General features: G+C 50.0%; 1 protein-coding gene across 1 annotated transcript in view; it reads left to right on the forward strand.

Moving 5' to 3' along the window:
* The first annotated feature begins 12,497 nt into the window (after nucleotides 1-12,497).
* Itga11 (integrin subunit alpha 11) overlaps nucleotides 12,498-22,508 on the forward strand; it is a 107,300-nt gene continuing 97,289 nt past the window's right edge. Inside the window, exon 1 of the mRNA XM_021206181.2 lies at nucleotides 12,498-12,633. Coding sequence (XP_021061840.1) covers nucleotides 12,582-12,633 — 52 coding nt within the window. The 5' untranslated portion in view covers nucleotides 12,498-12,581. The remainder of the gene's footprint in view (nucleotides 12,634-22,508) is intronic.

Below are 22,508 nucleotides of genomic sequence, written 5' to 3' on the forward strand. Positions count from 1 at the left end.
CCACTGTGAGCAGCACCATTCCCTAGATTTGGATGCTACACTATACAATAATGTGGAAATTGAGCTGAATAGTGAGATATGTATGCAATCATTTCTCCCTAGCCCTGGTTTTGAATGAGTTGTGACCATTTGTTTTATGTTCCCACCACCGTGGCTTCCTGTTATGATGGACTATAACCTGGAATTGTGAACTAAAATTAATGCTTTCTCCTCTAAGCTGGTTTTTTGTGAGGGTATTTTTTTTTAAATCATAGCAACAGAAATGAAACTGGGACCCATAGCAGCAACATTTTAGGTGGGTCTCCCACCTCAGTTGACCCAATCAAGGAACCCCTCATGGACACACCCAGAAGTTATTCTAGATCCTGTAAAGTTACAATTGATAGATCCCTGCTCATACTGCCCTACAGCAACTGCAGAAGCTCCAGTCACTGGCTGTGCCTGTTTCAAGGCTTTGTTGAGACCAGAGGCAAATTCTCCATTTCCCTTGCAGCAGTCTTTCTTGACATGCTTAGGACTCGACCTTTCCTGAAGGAGATGTTCTCTAGAGGCCTTTGGCCCAACACTGGCACCCAACTTTTTCTCACTTACACCCAACAGAGACAAAAAATATTCACAGGAGCATTTGTTCCTCAGACAGCAACTGTAACATCCTGCTCAACCATACCCCCAGCCGCCGCCACCACTGGCCTCTGGCCCTAGCTGCAGATTGCTTGTGGAATGTTTATTTCTGGTGCATGCTCAAGAAGATGAGCAGAAGCAGCTGGGGTAATCTGGATTGACCTTCACAGGACAGTGGAGCACCACCCTTGCAGAAGCAAGTGGGGAGCCAGCTAGCTTTATGTAGGCTCCTGTGGGTGACTGCCCCAGCCTGGCAGGCACTTGTTCCTCGGGGATAAGGCAAGCTCCTCAGGACTGCAGCGGAAATATAGGTAAAGAGAAGAGGCCCTTTTCTTCTGGATGCTCCGTTTAGTGATGCTGGCCAGGAAATCGGTCTGGCGGCAGAGATCAGATAGTAGCTGTTGTTACTGGTCCTGCAGTCACGAATGTTTTTAGTGGTTTGTTTGTGTCTGTGTTTGCCTTGGGTCTCATCTTTCAAGATTAACTATGAAGCTAGGGATGTTGGGTGACCTCTTTAACATCCTCCCAAGTCAATGGCATTCACCGAGAGGGTCAGGCTGGCTCTCAGCTAAACAGACAGACTTTTTTTTGTGTGTGTGGCATTCTCAGTTGTCCCTGCATGGGTCTGCTTCACCTCCTGGCCAAGGGTTCCTACATCAAAATACCTCCAAATCCCCTGCTAAGGCATCCACTCTGCTCAGGGATCATGGGGAAGAAAAGATTTAACAAGTATCTTCCTATTGTGAGTAAGTAAGTAATTGATAATAGTTACAGATTGATCTGTTTTGTGTGTGTGTGTGTGTGTGTGTGTGTGTGTGTGTGTGTGTGTGTTCTTCAGAGATGAGAGATGGACCCTCAAAGTTCAGGATGTCCAACACTCCTTACCAGTCTATGCATTTGCCCAGATGTGAATGGGTCTGAAGTCAGTGCAGTAGGAGTGACTTGGAGACACCATTAAGGTTGCACTCATCCCTGGGTTCAAATCCTGAGACTTTCTGCCTGAAACATGCTGCCTCATAAACCATACCTCTAGAAACCATGGGCCTTAGACAGAGTTATCATGCAAGTCACAAGTTGAGTGTAAGTAGTTTTCTCTAGGAAAGGCAAGGTGATGTGAGAATAAGGAAGAAAGGCAAACCAGGGTACGACCATACGGAGGATGCCACTGCTGGACTGTGGGGCACATCACACTGGCTCCCCTGGAACACTCTGTAGCTCACTCCTTACAGCCATCTCTCAAGAGAGTATGAGTCTGGGCCTTTGCATCCCTTAGCTCCCCTCAGCTACTGACTGAAGATTGTTCCCATTAATTACCCAGCATTCACAGCCTGCAGACAGAGCTCTAAGTTGAAGATAAAGGTCATAGGATCCACCACTCACAGGAGTGGAGAATGCCAGGAGAACAGAGTGCTGGGAGGAAATAGGGGTCCCTTGTTGGCCGAGGGGGTGAATGGAGTCCTGTAAAGTACTCCATGGAGCCCCTGGCCCGCGGCCCACTCCCGAGTGCTGGGATTAAAGGCGTGCACCACCACGCCCGGCTCACTTTTTAAGAGTCCCATGCTCTAACCAACGGAGCTAGCCAGCCCTCTATCCCACTCACTTTTAAAAGCCTTTTAAAATACTGTATTTTTAAAGTTGTGTGTTTCCATGAGTGCTGGTGTCTTCAGAGGCCAGAGAAGGCACCAGATCCCTTGGATCTGGAGTTATAAGCAGTTGTGAGTGGCTTGATGTGGGTGCTGGAAACCAAACTCAGGTCTTCTGTAAAAGCAATATGGCCCTTAGCTGCTGAGCCATCTCTCCAGCTCCTGAAGCCTTTTCACTACCTATGAAATGAAGACCACACTCTGTCACTACAGCACTGACAGCCAGCCCCCTGTAACTTGACCTGGAGTGATGTCACTATACTTGTGACTGGTTATCAACCCTCCCTCAGAACTCCAAGATTTGCTTCCTAGAATTTGGTTTTTAAACGTGAAAATGTAAAGGTTTTGACTGTGATCTTTTGGGTAGCCAAAGAGTGTCCTTTGGGGGACTCTGTCCCTGGCACTTTAGACATGGTTGCCATAACTCATATCCTCCCCCACAACGTGGCACTTAAAGCGGGAGCAAGGATCACAAGGCTCAGAGCCACCCTGAAGAATAACAGAAAGCTGCTCAGAGCAGCCCACAAGACTCCTTTAAGAGTGAGTTCTCAAGCTGGGCATGGTGGTGCATGCCTTTAATCCCAGCACTCGGAAGGCAGAGGCAGGCGGATTTCTGAGTTCGAGGCCAGCCTGGTCTACAAAGTGAGTTCTAGGACAGCCAGAGCTACACAGAGAAACCCTGTCTCGGAAGCCAAAAAAAAAAAAAAGAGTGAGTTCTCAGCTGTGATATAGGTTTGGACTGTGCTGGGCATAAACAGTGTTATTCTGGCATGCGTCCTTGTGTGTGTGTGTGTCTGTCTGTCTGTCTGTCTGTCTGTCTGTCTGTGTGGTGTGTGGTGTGTGCTTGTGTGTGTTGGTGTCTGTGATGTGTAATGTCTGTCTAATATGTGTATCTGTGTGTGTGTTTGTGTGTCTCTCTGTGGTGTATGTCTGTCTATAGTGTGTTTGTGTGTGTCTGTGTCTGTGTGTATGTGTGTGTCTGTCTGGGTGTGTCTGTCTGTGTGTAGTGTGTTGTGTGCTTGTGTGTGTTGGTGTCTGTGATGTGTAATGTCTGTCTGTCTAGGTGATATCTGGGTGATGTGTGTATCTGTGTGTGTGTTTGTGTGTCTTTCTGTGGTGTATGTCTGTCTATGGGGTGTGTGGGTGTATGTATGAGTGTCTGTGTGCTATGGGTGTGTCTCTGAGTGTATTGGGGGGGTGTATGAGTATCTGTGTGTTATGGTGTGTCTCTGAGTGTGTGTGTGTGTGTGTGTGTGTGTGTGTGTATGTTCTGATCATGCCTCCTGAAAGGTGAGGCAGATCTGAATAGTCCTCCCCTGCTAATATAGAGGCTGAAGACCGGGCTCAGACCAAAGAAGTTGCTCATAAGGGGCTCCATCAGGATACAAGACATGTTTCCCCAAATACACCAGAGGAAACTGACCCTGGGAGGTCCAGAAGCCTGAAACTGGCTTTGTCCCGTTTCTGTACATCTGCCTCCTCTAACTTTTATCCTGTATGACTGGTACAGTTCGTGTTTGTTTTGGAGACAGGGTTAGATTGAACTCATCCTTTACATGTAGTTGATATTCTTGACTCCCCATCCTCCTATCTCCACCTCCCAAGTACTGGGATTGCAGGTCTTCTTCACGCTCCACACACTGTAGGCAGTGCCACAGATTGAACCCAGGGCCTCGCGTATGCTAGGCAGTCATCCTACCAACTGAGCCTCATCGCCAGACCCTCCACCTCCCTACCCCAGCACACTGAGCCTTGGTTGGTTTGCATACTCTAGTATGTTTACAATTTCCCCTGCTTAGAATTCCCACTCCTCCCTTGAAGAGCTCCCTACTGCAAGGCCCGCTCAGTTGTGAACACCCTCCCAACTCCTCTGCATGCCCCCAGCACTCCCATGCTGGACCAGAAAAGTGAGAAAGCTTAGAACTTGGGAGCTCAGAGTCTGCAGTCAGGCAAGACCAGGTTCAAGTCCGGGTACGCTCTGTTCAAGTTCTGGGCCCTGACTAATTTGAGTAGAAGGCAGGTAGTGCTTCCAGATACTTCATAGATGACAAAGGGCTCTGAGACAAGACAGCACCTAGACCAACGAGCAGCCATCGATGGCGCCTGTCGTTTTGGCCATTACTGTCCACGGTTGGCTCTTTTCCTACTTTTGGAGGTTTGCGGGGAGCCAGGAACCACATCTGGTTTGCCGCTGCATCTCAGCATGGTGCTCAGTGAATAGATTTAGAGGGTGGCTCTGCTGTTGGGTGCCAGGCACACTGTGCCCTGGCCCTGAACCCTGTGCACCATGGCAATTAATTCTCCTCTGTCCAGGTCATGTATAATGTTGTGACTGCTTCCCAAGGGTCCTCACTAAGTCCGTCTTTACCTTTATATGCTCAGACAGACTCTAACTTTCATGGCTACTTGCCGAAATCTCAGCTCAGTCACCTCCAGTTTGGAAGTCTTGAAAACCTCCCTAAGAAAATGAACATGGTGCATGATCAGTATTTAGTCCATGGTAAGCGCTCTGCTGAGGGTAACTCCGCACAGTGCTGCTGTTTCCACGGTGGCTTTTCTGAGATGATTCTTTTCACTTGTTTATTTTTGAGACAGGGTTTCATGTAGCCCAGGCTGGCCTGGTCCTACCACCTTGACTCCCAAGTGCTAAGACGATAGGCTTGCACTACTGTGATACCTGGCTGTGGTTTTTCCCATCAGCTCTGATGTCAAAGGTTTTGATTACATAAGTCTCATCTGTGCGCTGCGCTAAACATCTATATCAGCGCTCTTCCAGGGCTCTGGGAATGTTCTAGGAAAGGAGGCAGAAAGAATGTTAAGAACCAGAAGCTGAGGAGAGAGCTGTGAGATGCTTCTGGACACAACCGGACATGTTTATTGCACTCATGGACTCAAAGCAGCTATAGTCACGTTACCTACGCAAGCCTGATCAAACCAGTCGAGTCGGACGTAGTGGCGCACACCTCTGATTTCAGCGCTCATGAGGCAGAGGCAGGCTGATCTCTGAGTTTGAAGCTAGCCTGATCTATAGAATGCAGGGCTACACAGAGAAACCCTGTCTCAGTCAAAACAAACCAAAACCAACCAAACAAAAATCAAGCCAGTCAGCATCTCAGTCTGGGATGGGTGATGTTGGTCGGGGTCTGAGACGCCACGCCTAGCTGAAGAGATACGGAAGACTGGTGTTTTCTGAAGAGAGGAGAGTCGTTTTCCTTTGGGGTGGGCCACTGATAGGTTCCCATGCTCCAGTGGTGAATGGCCCCACACACCATGCACACACAGATGGTGTGGATAGGGCTCGGTGATCATTAAGAAGATAAAAGGACTTGGGGCTGAGAGGGGAAGTCTGGTGGGGGTGGGAAGGATCTGAGGTGAACGGAAGGGAGATTTGAGGTGGCCATGAACAAGACAGAACAAAGGAAGAATGAATTTTAAACATTCATAAAAACCAGAGGGGATGGGGGTGACCTCTAGTTAGGATGTTGACCACACCTGGTGGGGTTTCAGGCTGTCTGTATTCCCCATACCCTTCGCCTTGCTTTCCCTCTGAAGGAAGGTTCCTCTGCCCTGCGTGTCTTGTTTGTGCTTGGGACATATTTCTTTCCTTTGATATCTTTCCTGCAAATGCTGAACATATTTGTGGCTTGAGAAACAGAGATCTCAGAATAACTCCCTGGTGCAGTAGAGACCGTGTGCAGGCCTTGCTCGATGCCCTCAGCAGTGGGAATACAACTGGGGCTCGGGGGACAGGGTTCTGCAGAGCAGGATGCTTGCGAGGTCGTCTTGCTCACTTTATTGTTGGTAATGAGACCTGGCTCAAGAAGCAGGAAACAGGGGAACCTTCTAGGACTATCTGTGGATAAGAAATGTAGTCACCTCCCACTGTACTAATGTTATCCCAGAACAGTGACATGTCACTAAACTGCAGCTAATGTGGCGTGTGTGTGTGCGTGTGTGTGTGTGTGTGTGTGTGTGTGTGTAGCTTTGGAATTTATCAGCTTCAGAGTTTATCACTTCATTTTTGTTTTTGTGTTTTTTTTTAATGAAGGTGAATAGTCCCAGAAAAATTGTTCACGTTTATTTAAAAAAAAAAAAAAAAAAAAAACAGATTTTGCCTTTCCTAAACACAAACCAACTGATGGTAGAGGAACAGGAAGCCATTTCTACTGGAGGTGACCAAGCTGCAGAAGTAGGCCTGGAAGCCAGGCTGCTTCCAAGGACTCTCCCAGCCTATGTGGAAACTGGCTGCACCGGGGTTGGGGGCCAGATCAGAGGAGAGGGGCTGGAGAAAAATAACCAGGAGAGTTTGGAACTAGATTTGGAGAAGAGCCAGAGGCAATGGTGTGTGTGTGTGTGTGTGTGTGTGTGTGTGTGTGTGTGTGTGTGTGTGTCTGTGTGTTGTATAACAGTACAGCTCAGGCTGACTTCAAATTTACAAGGCTCTTGCCTCTGGCTTCCGAGCATTGAGAACACAGGTTTATAACACCATGCCCACCATCTTCCCAGTTTTGACTCTGAACACCCAGCAATCTGGGAAATCCCTCAGTCCAAAGCAAACCAGGACAGTCATAACCCCAGAGGTGAGAGGACAGAGCAAGCGTGGAAAGAGGCGCCTTGCCAAAGCAAGGCAGACCAGGCTACCCCAAGTACCTCACTGGAAGAAGAACTTAAGCGTCCCAGAGAACTCAGGCCCCCACCATTGGTGCCCTGCCCACTATAAACTTATTCTTAGAGGAGTCACCAGTGGGACCTTCCCTCAGGCTCCCCAGGCTCCTACAGTCCTGTCAGGAAATGCCTACCTCCTCCTTCTAGGAGGGATGTTGTGATGAGTTCTAAATGTGCTGACAGAATCACGAGGCTCCCATCACAGCTCTGCTTGTAGGTGCTGTGGGGACTTGAGCAACTTTGCTGCTGCTGCTGCTGCTGCTGCTCCTTGGACCATAGATCTTTGTAGTGGCTTTGGCAATTATGGGCTGTGTGTCCAGCAGGCCTTACCCCCTCCATTTCCTGGTCCCATAGAGAAATCCTGTTCTATAATATGAAGCCTTGGGAGAACTACCATCATTGTGCCATCTCCTCCCAAGGCCCCAGGGATGGGTGTGTGACCCAGACTGGGCTGGCTATAATACCGTGTCCTCCAGACACTGTGATTTGTGCAGTGGAGGGCGTGAGCCCAAATCCTGGGCTTCTCTGCTGGTTCTAGAAGGGAAGATTGTTACTGCCTCTTTAGCATCAATGGAGACAAAGCTTGGGGAAGTTGCCTGTCATCTTTCCAAAAAGGCAGCGAGCCCTTTTATAGGAAAGGAGACCAGAAAACTAAGAAAGACAGAGAGGGAAGTAGGGACATTTGTTTGAGACTCTTGATCCAGCAGCTGCCCAGTGCTCACAGCTGCCCAGTGCCCGCAGCTACCCAATGTAACAGTTTCTTACATGAGGAATTTTATGTTGCTTTTCTGCTTCTTCCAGTGGTTATTGAGTTTCTATACCTTACAACTGGAAGAATCTTCACCTATTTAATGTTTTTTATCTACAAGAAATGAACCACCTCCCCCCCCCCTCCTTGCAGGGCTATTGGGAGAATGGAATGAGGTCATTGTTGTGAGGCAGCTTTCAAAAGAGAAAAGCACTACATACAATCATCGCCTGTGGCTGGTGGGAACACAAAATGGTACAGACTGTGGAGACAGTTTGGGAGTTCCTCGAGCGATCAAATATAGCATTACTCTATGACTCAGCAATGCCGCTCCCAAGTACAGCCATGCACCACTTAACGACAGGGATGCACTGACAGAAGTGAATTGCTGGGCCTGGTCGCTTCTGTATGGGTATCACAAAATATCCTTAAACAACCCCAGATAGCATGGCTGCTGCATGGCCAGACTTCTTGGGACACCTAAGCCTGGCACACTATGTGTCGCTGTACATTACCCAGAGAAGTGAAGACGTGTGTTCAGATGAAACCGTGTATCCAGATGTGGGAACCATCATTACTCACTCACCAGAACCCAGAGCAGAAACACCCCAAGAGCATCACCTGCGGAATGCCTTGGGGTACCGCCATCCAGTGGAATGTGTTTATGATGAAAAGAAACAAAATGTAGACACCACTATGTCTTGCATGAAAGTTGGAGACATTACTGGTTGGGAGAAGCCAGACACAGAGGCCATATTCTAGATGATTGCATTTACGTGAAATGTCTAGAGCATGCAGACCCACAGAGACAGAAAGGTTAGTGGTTGCCTGGGGCCAGGGGAGGTAATGAGAGGCTCATGAGTGCAAGGTTTCTTTGGGGGATGATGACAGCATTATGAAGTTAGTGGTCATGGTGACACAACCCTGTGACTATTCAAATACGGTTGAACTATATGGTAGATTGCCTGACATGCGTTTTGATCAACATTACAGATGGATACAAGTGTTGTCCTTGGAAAGAGTTGGTAGGCTCAGTGGAGCTGTCAATCACACCAAAGCCCAGCTCCCACAAGGCCATTCATTCAGTTCTGAGTTCCTCGCAGCCTTGGAGTCCACATCACAAATCTCTCACCTGTGTTGTGTGACATGAATAATTCTTAATGGGCTGAGGCAATGGTTCAGTCTGTAGAGAATCTGTCAACAAGCATGAAGACCTAGTTCAGGTCCCCAGCATCCACATAAAAGCTGGGCAGGATGGAGCACATGGAAGGTAGGTCCTGGGAGCTGGCTAGCCAGCCTAGTTGGTGAATTCAGAGTTCAGAGAGATCCTAGCTCAAAAAATACAGTGGCAAGGGGTCGAAAAGATGGCTGAGCAGCTAAGAGTGCATCATACTGTTCTTCCAGAAGACATGAGTTCAGTTCCCAGCATCTGTACCAGGTAGTTCACAACTGCCTGTAACCAAGGGGCTCCAATGCCTCTGGCTTCCATGGCCACCTGAACTCACATGCACAGGCCCACAGAGAGACATGTACATACACATAATTTTAAAAAAAAACTTTTATTGGTTCTTTGTGAACTTCACATCATGCATGCCAATTCCACTCATCTTCCCCTCCCCTCCTATATGCCCTCCACCCTCCTCCACAACAGAGAAAAGAATCTCATGGTAAAAACTATAGTTTGTCAGCATGTGTCCCATAGTACACCCTTTTGTCCTTTTTGCTTGCAAATGTTCATTGTAATGAATCATTGGTCAAGTATGAGTCCTCTGGCTTCTGCTACACCATCAATACTGGAACCTCACTGGGACTCCTCTCGGATATCCTGTCTTTGCCCAGTGTCTTCGAGATCCTGTAGTTTTGGATCTGTAAGACTGGACCTTTCACACACTCCGGCAGTTCATAGATGGGGTAGATGTTGGGGTGGACCAACTCACCCCCCCCCCGCCACAACCAGGGCCAGATCTACCCTGCTGTCCACACAAGATGCAGGACTTGCTCTCCCAAGTGCTCCAGCAGATGAGGGGCAGGGATAGTGCTCCTGCCTGCAAGGGCTCTCCCACGCTCATACCCTTGGTACAACCTCCACATCCAGGACCGGATCTACTATGCTTCCCAGGCAAAGGGCAGAGCCTGCTCTCTGGAATGCTGCTGTAGGTGAGGGGCAGGGCCAGCTCTCCTGCCTGCTGTATGTGGGTGGGTGGGTGGGGTCATCTCTCCCTCACCCCTGCTACCACTCGGGAGAAGAGAGACAGGACCAGCTCTCCCATGTTCACACACCCAAATCACCCACAACTCCCACAACCAGGACCGGCTCTACTGGGTGATGTGCAGAGCACTCTCCTGGGTAATGCAGCTTGCTAGGGGTAGGGTCAGCTCTCCTGCTCTCATGGCCCCAGAGCCAGCTGTCCCATGATGCCCAGGTGAGGGCCAATTCTGCACAGCCCTCGGACATCAACATGTCCTCAGGCAGCAACCCAGACCAGGGATGGAGTTTAGTGGCAGAACTCTTGTTTAGCATGCTTGAGACCCTGAGTTCAGTTCCCAGTACCACAAATCACACTGAAAAGACTGTTAAATAAAGTTCAGTAATGACTGCCTAAACATTAAACCAGGCACTACAAGGGTCAAACTGTTCCCAGCATGCATGCAGTGTTTCACTTTAAGACAAGCAGTGTCAGCCTCATCCCAAGGCAGATCCTGCATCCTCTAGCCCACACCTGACCTAGCCCACACCTGTCCTAGCCCACACCTGTCCTAGCCCACACCTGTCCTAGTCTACACCTGTCCTAGCCCACACCTGTTCTAGCCCACACCTGTCCTAGCCCACACCTGTCCTAGCCCACACCTGACCTAGCCCATACCTGTCCTACCCCACACCTGACCTAGCCCACACCTGTTCTACCCCACACCTGACCTAGCCCACACCTGTCCTAGCCCACACCTGTCCCAGCCCACACCTGTCCTAGCCCACACCTGTCCCAGCCCACACCTGTCCTACCCTACACCTATCCTACCCCACACCTATCCTACCCCACACCTGTCCTGGCAAAGAGAAGTTGGTTCTTTTGATCTTCAGGCTCTTTTAGAAGAGCAAGAAAGCTTGCCCCTAAGCCGGGCCTGGTGGCGCAGGCCTTTAATCCCAGCACTCGGGAGGCAGAGGCAGGCGGATTTCTGAGTTCGAGGTCAGCCTGGTCTACCAAGTGAGTTCCAGGACAGCCAGGGCTATACAGAGAAACCCTGTCTCGAAAAACCAAAAAAAAAAAAAAAAAAAAAAAAAAAAAAAAAAAAAAAAAAAAAAAAAAAAAAAAAAAAAAAAAAAAAAAAAAAAAAAAAAAAAAAGAAAGCTTGCCCCTTTGTCATGCCCTCCTTTTCTGAAACTTAGCCCTGAAGGTGAGAACATCTGTGCACTGCATTCGAGCCCAAGACCTGCACCTCCTCTTTCCCTTCCCTCCTTCTCCTCTGCTCTCTCCTTTGCTTTTTTATCTACACTCATCTTCCCTCCCCTCCATCCTCCTCTTCCTCCTTCTCTTCCTTTCTCTCTCCATCTCTGTTTCTCTCCCTCTCCCTCCCTTGCCCTCCCTCCCTCTCTCCATCTCTCCCTTCCTCCCTTCCTCTCATTTCCACTCCCCCGGGATAAAAACAGCTTCCTCAGCCTTTGCAAATGGTAGAGCGTCTCAATGCCCAGCTTATCCTTCATGAATCCCACCTGAAAGCCAATTGTTCTCAGATGCCCTTCCCTCTGGGCTCCTACTCATCCTTCCTATTCATCCATCTATTTGTGCATACACTAAAAACACTCTTCTGCTCCTGAAGATAGGTAGTTGAGTGCCCTTACAAACCAAGGAGATGAGAGAGAGAGAGAGAGAGAGAGAGAGAGAGAGAGAGAGAGAGAGAGAGAGAGACCAAATATATCAGTTGGTTAGGGTGTGGTGGGTATGTGGGTGTGCATGATACAGTGAAGACAAGAGCAGAAAGAGACTAGCCTGCATGTGTCTGCACATCTGCATGGTAGCCTTTGGAAGGTTCTGAAAAAGTAGTGGGTTCCATACTCTGCGTTTCCCTCCCCCTGCCTTGCTGCATTCGTCTGCTCCTCCCTTGCTGGGAAGGCCAGCCACCATGCTCACAGATAGCGGCCCAACCCCCCCCCCCCCAATAAAAATCTCGGGCAATAAATGTGCCTCGAAGTTAACTGTCGGTGAATACAATGACTGGGGAATAGAGCCTGGGTTCCAAAGAAAAGCTTCAGGAACCTTCAGGTGCAGTCCCTGTTCAGGTGTGGAGGCTGAGGCGGTGGAAACTGGAGGTGGTCTGCATTTATTCCAGGGTTCCAAGAAACACTGTAGCCTTGACATTTTGCGGCCCAGGAAACGGGGAGACAAAGGAATGTTGTTAAGAGAGGGGAAATCCATCCAACTTGTCCAAAGACGACCTGTCACAGAGTGGCCCTGGATCACCTTAGGTTCACCTATGGTATTTATTCAGCTCTTTCCCCCTAGAAAATGGACTCCATAATTCGCTTTTCCGGAGCAGACCCTGATTTGGTTGGGCATGGAGGAGAGGCAGGTACCAAGCTGGCAAGGTGGCTGGCTCCCAGAAGCCATCCTCTACTGTGACCCTGAGATTAGATGGGGCTGGGAGTGGGGGAGGGCGATACTGGCGAGGGCGTCGGGGCAGCAGCCTGCCCTTGGCTCAGGTGGCAGAGGGGCCTAGACTGGCCTGGAGCCAGGGCCGCCGCGGTGTCCGCGCCCCTCCCCGCCGCCAGAGCCCTCCCACTTCCTCTGAGCTGCTGTCAGGGAGCCGGAGCTTGGAGCAGTGCAGGCTCAGGACGCTCGCGAACCGAGGCTGTCGCTCTGGCTCTCAGCCGCGCGACCATCGCGACACCCGCCGCCGAACAGCGGGCCATGGACTTGCCCAGGGGCCTCCTGGTGGCCTGGACCCTCAGTCTCTGGCCAGGTACGTGTCCCCCTAGCCTCTCTTTCCTTCCGGGAGCCCCTCCCTAGTCCTCCAGGACCTTAGCTCCAGTTGAGAGAAGAGAGATGCAACGTGCCTCCTTCAACAGCACTTGGGGACACAAGTCTGCGGAGAAGTGCTGCTTTTAAAACGGTCCCGCCAAGATAGCAAAGGAGGGAACGTGTGCCTAGGAAACTCTTTCTAGGACTCTGATGTGTTTGGGGAAAGAAGACGGGACTCGGGTTGCTAGAACCACTGAGCATTTCTGATGTACCCGATATGGCTCTGGGGACAATTCCCAAGTATCCACTCTGCCATCCGGGCATCCCTCCATTGACGAGGGTCCAAGGCCCCAGCTGAGGAAGGAGACAGATAGCGCCGAATGAGCATGACCCGACTGCCCCCGCCGCCACCCAAGGCAGAGCCCCCTGAAGTGTGGAGAGCCAGATCGTGGGGGCTCTGGAGAGCCGGGAGTCTTAAGAGATCCCGGAGTCCTAAGAAACCCCAAATCCCTCCAGTTTGGCTGCTAGGCGTTAGTAAACTCTCTTCAGCCCCACCAGAGACAGAGGACACAATCCCTCAGCCCAGGACCGGTGGGGCAGATACTTAACACTGGTGTAGGAACAGAGCAGCGTCCCCAACTCGCGCTTAGAATTATGCAATTATTCAGTAGTTCGGGAGAAGCCGCCGTCACTGTAACGCGCGCGCGCCGCTGCTTAATGTACTCCAGGTGTGGGGGCGCAGCAGGAACCTCGGCACCCGCCAGGAAGGAAAGAGAGACAAGTCTTTGGGTTCTCAGCCTGGGGTACCCTAGTTCAGGCCTCCACACTGCGGGTGCCCAGCCCAGCTTCAGCCAACCGCATTGTGCTGCGTGCGGCTAGGGAAAGTTTTCCTGGCCCCTTCACAGTGTGGCAGAATGCTCCAGCCAGAGTCAGAGCCAGAGCCAGAGCTAGATAGAGCCTAAGAAACAAGCTGGTTGGTACTGGCTGCCAACCTTGCCGCTCTTTCTCGGTGTCTCTGGCACTAGCTGAGACCAATAGGAGAGGACAGTGACAGCTGGACAGGTGCCCTCGGGAAGTACAAGTGAAGACTCACCCCTACCCAGTCGGGTGGCTCTCTCCAAGCTGTGGTCGGTTGTCCCCATCTGGGGACACAAGTATATCCCTCTGTCCTTTGCTGCTTCTGGGATCGCCTGCAAATGAAAGGCCTCTTGAAACTGGCTGGGTTTCATTCTGATCCCAGAGACACAGTTGGAAAGTAAACTTTACTGCACGAAGTTCGGGTTGGAGGAGGGGCGGGGAACGGGTTACTGCCAGACCAGAAGCTTTTAGAAAACTCCAGTGAGAGAAACCCACTGGAGGTACACTTAGGGAAGGAACTGCCTGCAGTCACTAGAAATCTATCCACAGGAAGGAGATAAAAACTCCTGGGTGACTCTAGACAGGTGTCCCCAGAGAACGACAGTCCAAGCATCCCAAAGCTAAGAGCAAGAGTTTGGACAGTAGCTCTGCACAGACCTTGTGAGCTCTCTAAAAGCTTTTCTCATGGGGGACAATGGAGGCAGAATTCTGAGTTGTGGGAGCTGTCTGAGTTGTGGAAGTTGAGGCTTGGTACACAGTGGGGCTCTATCAGTGGTTGATAATGTTCGTGCAACTGAAGTGGGTGGAGCTCTGAGGGATGGAGTGTTGAAGGACCTCTCAAGACAGGATTTGTGACTCATCACCTCCTTTATACGGAGGAAACCACTTCTGCATTATTGCTGATCACTTTGGGTTTTTGGAATATGGGACTCATCAAACATATCCGTCAATGCTAGATGGGCATCAGGTTGCAAGAAGAAAGTAGGGCTCATATGCCTCTGCCACCTGAGCCCTGCTGTGGCTCAGGGTAGGGCAAGAACTGAGAGAATTAAGCAGAGGCGTGAGGGAATTAAGGGAGCAGAGGAAGTAAGGCGTGTGTGTGTGTGTGTGTGTGTGTGTGTGTGTGTGTGTGTGTGTTCATACAGGAGAGATTCAGTATCCAGTAGACAAGTAAGGAAGGCTTCCTGGAAAAGGGACTGGATCACACACCCCCACACACACCTCCCAAAGCATAGTGTGTGGAACTTAAAATGACATTATTCGTATTTCTAGGGACTAAAGAATGAAGGGGTAGCAATTTGTGTATGGGTGCTCAAGTGTGTATGTGTGTGTCTGAATGTGTGGGTGCTTCTGTAAATTTGTATGTATGTGTGTTTGGGTGTAGGGGGTGTTTGGCTGTGTGTGCTTGTGTAAGTGTGTGGGTGTGTGTAAATGAGTGTGGAGCCTTAGAAAGGCTTCAGGTGTTGTTCCTGGCACCATCCAGTACTATCCACCATTCTGAGACTGTCCCTCACTGACCTTGGACTTGCCAAGTAGGAAGGGGCAGCTGGTCAATGACCCTGAGAGAACATCCTATCTCCACCTCCACAGCACTGGGGTCACAAATACCACAATGCCACAACACCCGTTTTCATTTTATTTATTTATTTATTTATTTTTGGTTTTTCGAGACAGGGTTTCTCTATATAGCCCTGGCTGTCCTGGAACTCACTTTGTATACCAGGCTGGCCTCGAACTCAGAAATCTGCCTGCCTCTGCCTCGCGAGTGCTGAGATTAAAGGCGTGCGCCACCACCGTTTTCATTTTAAAAGCATAAAGGTGCCTGACTAGTCTGGATTCCATGTACTGGAAGGGTTTAAGGGATCCATGGGTCATTTCCCTGGCCCAAGGGCAGAATTCACTTTGGTCCCTTACCTGTGAATCATATGGGTCCTTTGGGAGGCTCCAGGAAGACACAAGGCAAGATCAGGCACTGTGGCAACGAAGGTCCCAGAGTCTCTCTGTCTGAAATTGGCCTGGACTCTGCAGTTAGGCCTTACTTCCCCTGACAAACGACTACCTGTGCCTCAGTTTCCTCTTCTACAAGGTAAGGGTAGTAACAGCATTTGTAGTTATTGCAAAGACCAAATAGGTTTTCCCAGTGCTTAGCGAGTGGCGCCACGCTGTCTTCCTCTCCAGAAGCTGCCTCTTAGGTCATTAAGGAAGGATCTGAGGTGTTCAGAGTCTTTCCGCTTGAGCTCAAGTCTACAGGAGATGGCAGAGGAGGTCTACTGCAGGCTCAGAGACATAAGTGCCAGAACCCTAAAAACCAAGACTCTCCCACTCCTACCAGCCTGGCCCTGTCTTGGTCCCAGAACAGACTGAAGGACTTAATATTTTGGCTCTGAGCTTTTCCTAAAATCTATTTGATCTTGGTGCAGGTGGTTCTTTGGTATTAGGGAGGGGAAAGACCAGCTCACTTCTGTGTGTCCTTGTGGGTGTAGCTTCCCCCTCAACGGGAACCCAGGTGGAGTACCAGCTCTGTGGCTGTTGGAGACTTAAAAGGCTCGACACACACCCCCTCCCCTCCCCGCAGCTTGGAAGGGCAGACTGAGATGCAGTTGATCACTGTGCCTCCCCCTCCCAAACCCCTCAGTCATCATAAAGTGGGATGACTAGCTACCACCCCTGTGCCCCCACCCCTCAGAGAGGAGATGCAAATACCCTTCTCATGGTTCCCAGCCACGCAGGACTGCGGACCCTCTAGGAGCTCCCCTCTCACTTGCCATCTCTGAATCTCACGCTTCCTCCTTCTGCAACAGTAGGGAACCCCACTTCATCCTCCCCATCTGCATCCACCTTCCCAGTGTCCTGTCCCTGTTGCTTGGACCAAAACCGTGTTCTGGGACGACTGGCTTGGCTCTTGCCGTGTGGATGGAGAGTTCATTTGGGCAATCTGAGGAACGCACTTTCCTCTCCACAATGCCCAACTTGGGGTATTACCATCTCTCCACAAGCGTCAGGTTCTTCTTTTTGGAGTCAATGTTGATTACTGCAGTGTAGCTTAATTTAAAAAGAAGGGATTGTCATGATCAAAAAAATCACATCTGAGGGCTGGGAGGAAGCTCAGACAGTAAAATGGTTGCCATGCAAGTCTGAGGATCATACTTCCGTCCCTCAGAACCCATGTAATAAAGCCAGAAGTGCTAGTGCACACCCGTCATCTCGTCCCTGGGGAGGCAGAGACAGAGGATCCCTGGGGTGAGCTGAAGCAGAGAGTTCCAGGTTCATCAAGAGACTTAGCCTCAGCAAGTAAGGTAAAGCATGACTGAACGGCGTCTGACCTTGACGCCCATGTACCTGCACCCATACACAAGAACATGTACACACGACACACAAATCACATCTCAAAGGTGACAACTCTCCTGCCCACTTAATGCTCAGCAGTTTGTGAGCAGTGAGGGAAGAAAGCAGAGACTAGAGTCATCTATAAACTAAACTTCTGCAGAGAGCTTTCATGTGGCGCCCTTAAGACCTAAGTTATCATATGTGTGAAATCTCTCCTGGATGGAATAGTCCACACGGCCCAGCCCCTCTCTGCTGCCTCTCACCTCTTTCTCTGGCACATTAACTGCTACCCTTTACTAAGCAGTGGTAGCCAGCCTGCCTAGATTCAGATCCCTTCTAGGTGGGTGAGTCTGGGGCAGTTCCCCCTCCCAGGGGCTCATTTCATGAACCATAAAATGAGAATAAGCCCTTCTCAGGCTGATGATCTGGTTAGTGGCTCATATGTGATCCATCCACGTTCACTGTACTAAATGGTCCTTGGCAGCCCATAAGCCTCTGTCCATGGAAGCTGGTACTGTTGTTCTAATATCTTCATCATTTCTTCTCTTTTTGTATGTGTGTGGGACTGAATATGGGCGTTCACATGCCACGTGGGGAGGGGACTGTAAATGCCAGAACAGAGTATCCAATCCCTTGCATTGGAACCGACTTAGAAGTGTTTATGAGCTGCCTGGGCTTGGGTAATGGGAACCAAACTCAGGTCCTCTGAAAGCACAGAGAGTGCTCCTAACTGCTAAGCCATCTCCGCAGCCCTTCATCAGTTTTTACTTGGTTGGTGACAGGCACTGTGGCAGGCTCTTTCTCACGGAGGCACAGGTTCCAAGAGAAAAGTCAGATAGCTAGTCCAAGATCATGGCCATAGAGTCAAAGGCAGTGCAAGGATCTCCCTGTCTCCCTGGCTTTTTTTTTTTTTTTTTTTTTTGCCTCCGGTATGGGGATAGTATTGAACTCAGGACCTCATGCATCCGAAGCAAGCTAGATCCCCCATCCGCAAGCCTCTACTCTTAATCCATACAGGATGTTCTCTTTAGAAAGTGAGCCTTGGTCCAGGGTGGTGATTTATCGGAGTGGGCCCCTCCCAGGGGTTCTGTCACCTGCCTGCCTCAAAGTGCCCAAAACACTGACTGCCCAGGTGGTCCCACAACCCACTCTCTCCCTCTCACTGTCCCAGGCAAGACCCGCTCAGAGTTTTCAGTCCTGATAAGCTAATCGATGCCAATGGTAGCCTTCGGGTGAAGCAGGGGTTCATGGTCCAGCCCCTCAGCCTCCTAGTCTGACAGGAGAGGAAAATCCCTGTCACGGGCTTGGGTGGTGCTGCTGCTCAAAGATAGACAGAGGCTTTGTTTGTTTGTTCCTTGGGGCATGTGGGGCAAGGTAGGTGAGTTACCATGGCAATGAACTCCAGGATGCCAAATAGAATAATAGCTAGTTCTTTTCTCCCACCATCACCCAACTAAGCCAAACTTCTCTGTAGATCACTTGGGGTTCTCTGTAGACCACTGGGGTTTTCCTGTAGATCACTGGGGATTCTTTATAGGCCACTGGGGGTTCTCTATAGATCACTCGGGGTTTCCTGTAGACCACTGGGGGTTCTCTGTAGACCACTGGGAGTTCTCTGTAGATCACTGGGGAGATCTCTATAGATCACTGGGGATGTTCTGTAGACTTGTGGAGGTTCTCTGTAGACTATTGGTGATTTTCTATAGACCACTGGGGGTTCTCTGTAGACTGTTGGGGGGTTCTCTGTAGACTACTGGAGTTCTCTGTAGACTGCTAGAGGGTTCTCTGTAGATCACTGGGGGGTTCTCTGTAGATCACTAGGGGTTGTCTATAGACTATTGATGATTCTCTACAGACCACTGTGGGGTTCTCTGTAGACATCTTTCCATCTCCACCACCCCCCTTCTCTGTCTGGTGCATTCCTAAGATGCTTACTCTTTTTTTCTTCCAGGAAAGGAACCATAAAATCATCTTATTTCCTCTCCTCCTTCTGGAATTGTTCTTTTCCGGGAAATCACAGCCCCTCATAGTAATTGGTGGAAATTATAAAATCCATAAATAATATGTAGACAAAGCTACTGTCAGTTGGATCACCCCAGTTACCATATCTGCAGGACTTACTTTATATAAACTGTAGGCATCTATGCAAAGTCAAACTCAAGGCCTCCTGTTTGAAAACGATTGAAAATTTCAAGAACTAGGACATGAACCCAAGTGTGAAGTCCTTCTGATTATGGTTAGCTCTGGACTTGGTGACCTTGTGAAGTGGATGGAGAGGCACTCAGGGCCAGGTCAGCTAGAAGCTCAGAAACTGATAGGACCAGTGTCTGGACTGGGATCCATCCCACAGTTGGCTGCAGGGGCCTACAGACTGAGTGAGTTCTAGCACCCAACATCACAGAGATGTGTCCCTCCATCCCCCTTCCAGGCCACAAGCAGTGATTCATGCCCTAAACTTAAAGAGAACTCCAATTCTGGTTTTTAAAGAGCAAAAGAAACCATCGAAAGAGCCGGGCCAGACCGCAAGCCAATCACCAGCTATGGAATGTGCTTGCTGCTGATGGTGAAGCCAGCCAAGGGCAGAGGCACTAGCAGACCCTGAAATAGGCCCTGCCCATCATTCCCAAACAGGACCAAATTGCCACTCAGATGTTCTCTGGTTCTTTCAGTATGGACCTGCCTGACTTCTATCCCACACATCCTAAACCTAGCCCCTCACACCACCTCTGCCCGAGAGCCTGGTCCCACACCACCCTGGACCTGAAGCCTCCAAGTCCCCAATGTCTGGATTAGCCAATCCAGAGGACTAAGACCAGGAGGCAGGCAGAGCCTGGGGGGTACCACAGGGAGGGCTTGAAGACATCCCCATGGCTCACGGTATAGGTGCCTAACGCGTCTCCCTGACTTTTCCCTTGTCCTGAATGCTGTTCTGCCCTACAACCAAGAGGAAACTGCTAGGTTAGCTTGGGTCATGCTGCAAACCCCACTGGGCTCCCCCCTCACCCTGAGTAGACCCCTGATTTTCTGGCTCTATCTTCAGCTAATGCTAGAGTCCCACAGCCCCAGACTCGGGGTGTATTAGTTACTTTGTATTAGTTATTCTGGTGCTATGAGAAAACACTGTGACCAAAGACAACATACTTAAGGGAGAGTTTTCTTTGGCTTATGCTCCAGAGGAAGGACAGTCCACCATGGCTGGGCGGAGGCATGGCAACAATTGGCCGACATGGCAGCAGAGGTGGGAAGCCGAGAGAGCACAGCCTTAACAGCAAGCACCAAGCAGAGAGAGGGCGAACAGGAAGCAGGGGGAGGCTTTAAGAGAGGCCCCGCCAGTGACACACTTCCTCCAGGGCTGTGCCTCTCCATAACCGTTTCCTCTGCAAAGTGACACCAACTGGAGACCAAGTGTCCAAATGCCTGAGCCTATGGCGGACATCACTCACCTAGAGCTCCCCCCACCCCCAACTTCTTTTCTGGTTCCCAACTCACCAAGGCCCCAATTTTAGTTACTGCTCACTAAAATCCCACTCTCCTCTGCAAACTCTCATGGAGACAGAGCCCCCCCCCCCATCCCCAGTCCCACTATCACCCCTAGGGGGCATTGAATGGCATCTCACATTATGGCCGGCCTCCTTTATTCATGGTGTACACTGCAGGCTGTAACAATGTAATCCAATGAGAGCAAGGTTGTATTTACTTAGATATCCTAAGGTCCAGCCCTGCACCTGGCCAGAGTAGGCAAGCAATAGTTGTAGAAATGAACAGATGAGACAGTGGAATTAGTAGTTCATAGCTCTTAACTCCCAGTCCCATTGGCTAATAAATAGCCCCCCTACTCGCCTTTCCTAAGACACCAGACTGTCATGCTGATGTTTATAATTATAATTTCCAGCCATCTATAAATGAATTGTTTCCAGGCTAGAAGGGTTGGATGGTAGTCTAGGATCACAGGTAGACATGGCAAGGAAGCCTGCTGAAGGGTGTGGAGACTTCTTGAAAGACTTTAGAAAGTAGGGAATGGGTGCACCACAGGCTAGCCCAGAAGTACCACAAGCTGGCCTGGATGGCCCACGCTGCTCACCACCATTCTCTGAGGGACTTCAGGGAACACAGAAGAGGCCTTGGGTTCCTGTGGTGGACATGCAGGCATATAACAGGACAATGCTGTCCCCCAGGCAACAGGGGACAACAGAGAAGAACTTTTTGCCTCATTATCGTGCCAATCATACAGTACAGAATGCAGCATGTCACCTTTCACCTAAGAAAGACTTGGGGGGGGGGAGCCTGGGAAGATGGGGAGGGTGAGCATGGAACCCAGGTTAGCGCCCAGTCTCTGGGAGTCATGTGACCTGAATATTCCCTGGTGACTTATGGGAAACCTGGCTACAGGTGGAAGGTCTGAGTCTGCACCCAACCATGCCCTTCTCAGGCGCATGGACCTCAGATGTGGGGCTTCGGACCTGCCCCGACAAGTCTTCTTTCTAGAGAGTGCAATGGAAACTATAGTGCCCACCCTATAGGATCAGTGTGAAAAATCAGAAAGAGTATCCAATACCCAACAGAATATTGGCCAGTGATAGGATATTCAGTAAATTCTAGTAGCAGTATTTGTGATGTAGATGTGGCGTCACTTAGTCAAGATCACACAGGTGATAAGCTACAGCCTGGGGTTCCATCCAGGCAGCCAAACTCCACAAACTGATTCCAGGGGGCTTTCCCAAGGCTAGACCTCTGCTGTCAAGAGAAGCAGACCCCAAGCTCAGCAATTTGATCATCTTAGGAAACTTTATTGGATTTTTTTCCTCCTTTTAGTTTTTTCCATTGCTCCCTTTATTTCTCTTTCCCTATTCCTCTTTTCCAGGGTTTCATGTAGCCCAGGCTAGCCTTGAACACTCACTATGTAGCCAAAGATAAATGAGCTTCTGATCCTCCTGCCTCTACCTCTCAAGTACTAGGTCCACAGCATATTCACCACATCCAGTTTATGCAGCACCGAGGATCAAACCCAGGGCTCCACGCGTACTAGGCACACACTCGACAGGTTGTGCCATGTCCCTAGCTCCTCTTTCTTACTTTTTCGTTCACACAGTTTTGGCTAATCTTTGTGTGTTCCACACAGACTCATCCACCGCACCATAGGTATGCCAAGTGCTGCCACATGGTCCCCAGGAAGGACGGATCCCCTTCAGCCTCTGCTCCCCAGAACTAAGAAGCTATGGGATGCCCCGTTTGACTGGGGAACTTTATATGAGACAGACTTGGATGTTCTCCATTGCTGCAATGTGACTTCTTGGCTGATGTGGCTGTCCCCTGTGGGTTTGTTAAAGCTTCCTTAGGAGACAGCTGTCCTCTTGTGGGTCACAGGGTCTAGAGAGGCTAACAGGTGCCCAGTTGTCAGGACAGTCATTTCTCTCACTTTCCTCAGGGTGCAGTGCATGTCTGTATGTGTGCGCAGGTACATGTGCAATACACACAGAGGCCACAGTGTGTGTTCGTGTGTGCGCAGATACATGTGCAATACACGCAGAGGCCAACGCAGAGGCCACAGTGTGTGTTCGTGTGTGTGCAGGTACAGGTGCAATACACACAGAGGCCACAGTGTGTGTTTGTGTGTGTGCAGGTACATGTGCAGTACACACAGAGACCAGGGGACAGCCTTGGGTGTTGCACACAGAGGCCAGGGGACAGCCT

This window comes from Mus pahari, chromosome 10 (genome assembly GCF_900095145.1).
Source record: "Mus pahari chromosome 10, PAHARI_EIJ_v1.1, whole genome shotgun sequence".
Classification (NCBI taxonomy): Eukaryota; Metazoa; Chordata; class Mammalia; order Rodentia; family Muridae; genus Mus; species Mus pahari.